General features: G+C 40.5%; 1 protein-coding gene across 1 annotated transcript; it reads left to right on the forward strand.

The window, feature by feature from the left end:
• The first annotated feature begins 462 nt into the window (after positions 1-462).
• Positions 463-4,380, forward strand: LOC109857888 (doublesex and mab-3 related transcription factor 3, truncated-like). The gene is made up of 3 exons (XM_020434658.1): positions 463-672; positions 3,274-3,522; positions 3,688-4,380. The coding sequence occupies exons 1-3, from the start codon at positions 463-465 to the stop codon at positions 4,378-4,380; spliced, it is 1,152 nt and encodes a 383-aa protein (XP_020290247.1).
• Positions 4,381-5,955: the final 1,575 nt, after the last annotated feature.

Genomic DNA, 5,955 nt, shown 5'->3' on the forward strand with positions numbered 1-5,955 from the left:
ATTAAATATAAATTAAATATAAAAATTTATATCGCATGTATACGAATGAGATTCGGATTCAAACAATGCGATAATGGACAATATAAAAATGTAATTTTTGTAAATAATATTTTTTGTTCACAATCGACAATTATCCCGCTGTTGCTTTTACGTATGATCTATCTGTCAGTTTTCAACATCAATTTCAATAATTGACATCGGCGTTGTAGCAATCTCGATAAAAAAATTGCAAATCGTGATAGTCAATTATTCGTGTGATTTTGAAACAATCTTCGAAACACATTAATAAAAAATAAACAGTGTACGAGTAAAAAAATAATGTAACACAAAAGAGTGCTTTTCTCCCTCAAAAAAAAAAAGATACACATGTGAGATACATATCAATGCGGACGGCGGAATAAAAAAAAAAAAAAAAAAAAGGGACAGTGAGAATCGATTTGAATTCGCTTTGCACGCGACACTATGCTCCGCGGCAAGAACAAGAACAGATCGGAGAACAGCGAGAGCAACGAGGGAACGGACGGCAAACAGCGTAGACCGAAATGCGCCCGTTGTAGGAATCACGGCCTGATCTCCTGGCTGCGCGGCCACAAACGAGAGTGTCATTATCGGGAATGTCTGTGTCCGAAGTGTTCGCTAATTGCCGAACGGCAGCGAGTGATGGCCGCACAGGTGAGAGCCGCAAATCTTCTATTTAAAATTTGTAATAGTCTTAACACCGCATTTTCTTTTTTTTTTTCTCTCTCTCTCTCTCTCTTTTTTATGTAAATCCTCGTATTTTACAAACGCAATAATTTTACAGTAGCGCGACTCATTTTACGTGACAGATAATCGGATTATCATTCGCACGCTGATTCGAAATACCTAATCAAAAATGCAATATTTACAGGACACACAGGGTAAATGTCACGCGCGCTTTTTTTCACATCAACATTAATTTAATACACGCGAGTTTATCTTTTGCTCTTTGACCGTTACATGGAGAAAATGTGAAAGAAAAATGTCAATTGGCTGCGCGCGTGGTTGAGCATGATTAATGCGCTTGCGATATGTTTTTATTTCGCGCTTTTATTCACCTCTCGGTATTTAAACGAACGCTCGATTGGAGCTTGTTGTCGCCGTTTATCCTCTTCTGATGAAGGAAGGCGCGCGACAACAAAGTTTCTCCCCCTCTCTCTCTTTGTCTCTATTTTTTTTTTTTTTTTTATAAAAATAAGGATCAAAAAACTACGCTGCAATTAAATCACTCATTTATCGAAGACACCGCGTCGCGAAACAACGTGAAGAAAACAGAAAGAAAGTGTACAAACACGCCTGATAGTTTGTTTTAATATTCCTACAAATCACACGAAGTTTCCCCAGCAATGCGATCGGGTGTAAGTTTTTTTTATATTGTATTACACACTTTTTATACACCAAACAAAGAGAGTAAAAGTGATTAATTTAATTCTAACGGTAACGTGTAAAATGGTATTGTGAAATTTTTTTTACGTTCTCCGTTTTCTTCCGAACGGTCATCGAATAATGCGCGCACAATATTGCGCAATACTTTAATTGGACAAAACAAAAAAACGTGATGCCGTTTCGGGACTGCGCTTTTCTTTGTGGTTCCGATAAAGTGCGAAATGAATCAAACGATCGAAACGAGATCGTCATCACAGTCACTCGACTGCGGGGGGCAATGTGGTCATCATCAGCCTCGTGTTACGCCTAATGCATATTCGGTGCGATAGAGTATAACGCCCCTCTCCCGATCAGTTCTCTCGAAGAGGAAGACGGTAACACAACAGGGGTGAGATAAATTAAATCCATTAACGCTCGGTGTAGCGTTTCATTTCTGTTTGCATAGGCATTATGACACTCGATACTTTGTTTGCGGCGACTTTCGATGCGGCGATGAGCGCGCGCGGGCGATGTTAACGCTCGCGCACGTATTTATCCCGGACGTATCTTGGAACAAAAATAGTCGAAACAGAAACTCCGGCGCGATCGTGCGATCAAATAAAAACCACACGCTCGAATTCATACGGCAATGTAATCGGGTGCATCGTCGCGAGCAGCATTCTCTGCGCGCGTCGCGCGGCTTTGTCGCGGAAACTTCTGCGCGGTCGAGCAAAAATTCGCGTAATCCGCGGTGATTAACAAAGAGCTCTTGGGCGGTATCACTCACGGAAGTATCGCCGGGATTATCGGCACGCGGCTTGCGACACGACCACGCTTTTAGGTAATTACTAAATATCGGTAAAATTTACGGTGATAAAAAAAAAAGAAAAATTCTTTGTTCTCTTCAAAGAATTTGTTTCTCTTTCCAAATCTTTTTTGTTTTGATAAAAAACATTCGTGGGAATGTTGTGTATAAACAAATTCTTTTTGTTTGTTTTTTTTTTTTTTTAAATAAAAAACATACCAAAAATTTTATTATATCTGTTCTATATTTGTATATTAAATTACGTAAAATAAACTTGTCGTTTTATTTTTATTCCTGGTATTTAAGTTACATCTATTGTTTTAAAAATATCCGTACTATTGGGGGCGAAAAAAAAAAAAAAAATTTATATTTGTGTGTGATACATCGGGAAGCATTTCTGCGAGCAAGACTTTGTAGCGAATGCTATTGTAGCAAAAGTCAAAAAGGGAACACGTGGGGCGATATATTGACCCGTGTCGAGTGAAATCGGATAGTTATCGCTTTCGGGTGATCGAACGAGATTGAAGAGAAAATGGGATGAGGAAATGGTCGGCCGGTAGAATACTCTGTCTCAGCATCAGCGATGTAAAAGATTGTTGCGGGTGGTCCGGCCTGGAATAACAGTCGCGGCAAATGTATGCGCCCATATACATAAGCGACAGGTCCATTTATAAGTCGAGCGCAGTCATGATCCATCACGATTCGATTGCCGCGCGTTATATGTATGGAAACTCTTTTTATATGCGACATATGTGTGTCTTTCGCCATATTAATTATAGCAATAGAAACCGCAAATCGATAATCGAAGGACCGTATTTTTATCACTCGCACGTGATTTCGTTGTTTTGCTCATTCGACTTCATTATCAAGAAAGAGAAAACTTCTTGACGAAACAGTAATTTTTATTACGCATTTTTTATTTAACAATTTGTCTTTTACCGTGCACAATTGTATATTTTTTAAGAGAAATAATTTTGACTCTAAAAAAATACGTATTGGAAGGACTAAACAATTTACTTCAAAACAATTTACTTATTGTAAGGGAGAGATTAAAATTCTGTTTTTTGATTAAAAAAAACAAAAAGGTTGCTCTGAAAAGACAACAGGCGGCTGAGGACGCCATCGCCCTTAAAATGGCGAAGGTAGCGACCGGACAGAAGTTCGACCGACTTCCTCCCGGAAAGATTTTCGGGATGTCCGTGACGGAACCGAAATCGACGGCGGAGCAGACCGAGGATGCGAAAAAGATCGACGGGATCTCGGAGGACTTGCGGAAAGATCTTCCGCACACGACCGTCAACAGCATTTTGCCTGCTCGTCTTCAAAACTGTTCTGTACGAGACAGTTCTGTTATGTATAAAATAAAAAAAAAGAGAAATTAAAAAAAATACACTATTTTTTAATAATATTTTAATATAAATATATATATTTTTAATATTAAAAAGTACATTTATCTCATAACAAAAAACAATCTTCATATTCTTTATTCCCACTCTCAGGACAGTTCGGATAGTTGTTCAAGATCCAGAAGTCTTCTGTTCGACGCGAATAAGATGGACACTTCCAAGGAACTCGCTCCGGTCTCGCAAACTTCCGTGGAAACCCTAGCTCGTCTCTTTCCGAACACGAAGCTGTCGGTTCTGCAACTGGTGTTACAACGTTGCGGCCAGGATCTGTTGAAGGCGATCGAGTACTTCGCGAGCGACAGTCTGGGTATCGTCGAGCCGACGCTGTCGACCAGCATCGGTCACACATCGGCCTCGGCCTTTCGGCCGCCGCAAACGGTCGCCGACAACGCCGTCGGAGAGCAACAGTCGCAACAGCAGCAACCGGTTTCCGGCACAATGTTGGCACCGATCTACACCAGCTTGTCCAGAAACGTCTACGGGGACGCGGGCTACTATCTGCTGAACATCGTGCCGACCGAGCAATTCGCCAAAGGTGCCGATCTGTCATTAGCAAAAACCGCGACCGATCAGGAGGCCATCGCTCTAAATTTCCGTTACAATAATTATTTCAACCCCGGTGTGCAGCAGCAACTGAGGGATGCGCACGTGTGCGCTCAGGTGGCGGCAGATCGGCTGTCGGCCGCCAGATCGGCGGGCATTCTTCATCATCTGCCGCCCGCGGTGTTACCGAGCATACCGTGCGTGCAACCGAATTGCGCGCAATGTAACTACAAGTTTTCGTGAACGGCTTCTTCGAAACGTATACGTACAGCTAACTGCGCAAGTACTTGTCTCCGGAAGAGATAAATTGAAAATAATATAAAACAAGGTAATATCTTAAATTATATATATTAATCGTAATATAACAAGTTGAACGTTAGTTGTAAATCTGGAAAAAAAAACAATGTGACTTGAGTATCCAATTATTATTATAATTAAAATACAATCGGAAATACGTTAGAAATTTTTTATCACGTTAGAAGATCATCATCGCTGGAGATGAAAAAATGAAGAGAAAATCTCTCTCTTTCTCTCTCTCTCTCTCTTTCTCTCTCTCTCTCACTCTCCGCACTTAAATATACAAAATTTATCTTCTTTTCATATTGCAGTTACATTGTTACGATTTTATGTATATTAATATATATGTATATATCATATAAACATACGTATTTTAATCTGAGCTTCAATGTTGAAAACAAAGAAGAGAGACGGTAGTTTATTCAAGTATAAGAAAAACACACGATGATAATTGAAAAGAAACGCACGCCGCCGATTGTCCAATCGCCTCTCTTCTTTTTGCGAAGACGCTACTACAGTTACATATGTACGTACATACATACTCGGAGAATCGCGGCTGAGATACGATCGAGAGGTAAATCCGTCGTATTTGTCGAAGTAATAGGGCGGCGGTAATCTAGTTAGAAATATTCGATCCGGTACTACCTCCGTATGTACAAACGGCACAACGGAGGGGGAGGTCAATCGTACGCGCCGCGAGCGATTTACTTTGGCTTTTAGTTTTAGGAGCAGAGAAAACACGGGGTGGGCGAACACGAAAAGACGGAGATTTCGTGCCGCATCCTCAATCTCCCCCGTTGGGGATCATCGCGTCCTTTTTCCCCCGCCCCCGGGAGGATTCTCGCGACGCTCGCATCTCGAATTACAAAGCAGGCGCGAAAAAGAAACTCAACACCGTCTATCGACCGTCGTCGAAAATGTAATTCCTCGCCTCCCCCGAGAAATCGGAGGCAACTCTTTATCGCGGTTTACAGTTTCTTGTTTCTTTTTCTCTCTCTTTTTTTCTTTTCTAGCAGTAGCTTTTTTTTTTTTTATATTCGAGACCTTCCGTACCGTACCGGGAATAAAAGTTCCATATTTAGTGCTAATTTTTATAAAAGCGATTTCAAAAATAACAAAATTTTAATAATAAATCTCCGTCGCGACGAGAGATACACCTCCGTAGACTAAATTTGACCGCGCACACGCGCGATAATTAATCGATCATTCTAGAAATAACTAACATTCCTACGCAACGTCGAGCTAATTTCTATAAAAATTTCTATTTTGCGAAACGACTCGCGTGAAAAAAACAAGTTAAGTGCACAAAAAAATTAAAATTTATTCGCGTAGAGTTTGTCTCGCTCTTCACTGACGTCAACGTCGTGCGTAGACTCAGGATAGATCGATTATCGAATTGCCACCAAGGATCATCGCAAGCAACACATGTTCATGCGCTGAAATAAATCTTGTGTGTCTTATGTTGTGTCTCTGAATGTTTTATTAATTATTCGTTATAATAGGCACATCAGTTCGCTTGAA

This window comes from Pseudomyrmex gracilis, unplaced genomic scaffold (genome assembly GCF_002006095.1).
Source record: "Pseudomyrmex gracilis isolate BER0280 unplaced genomic scaffold, ASM200609v1 scaffold_177, whole genome shotgun sequence".
Lineage (NCBI taxonomy): Eukaryota > Metazoa > Arthropoda > Insecta > Hymenoptera > Formicidae > Pseudomyrmex > Pseudomyrmex gracilis.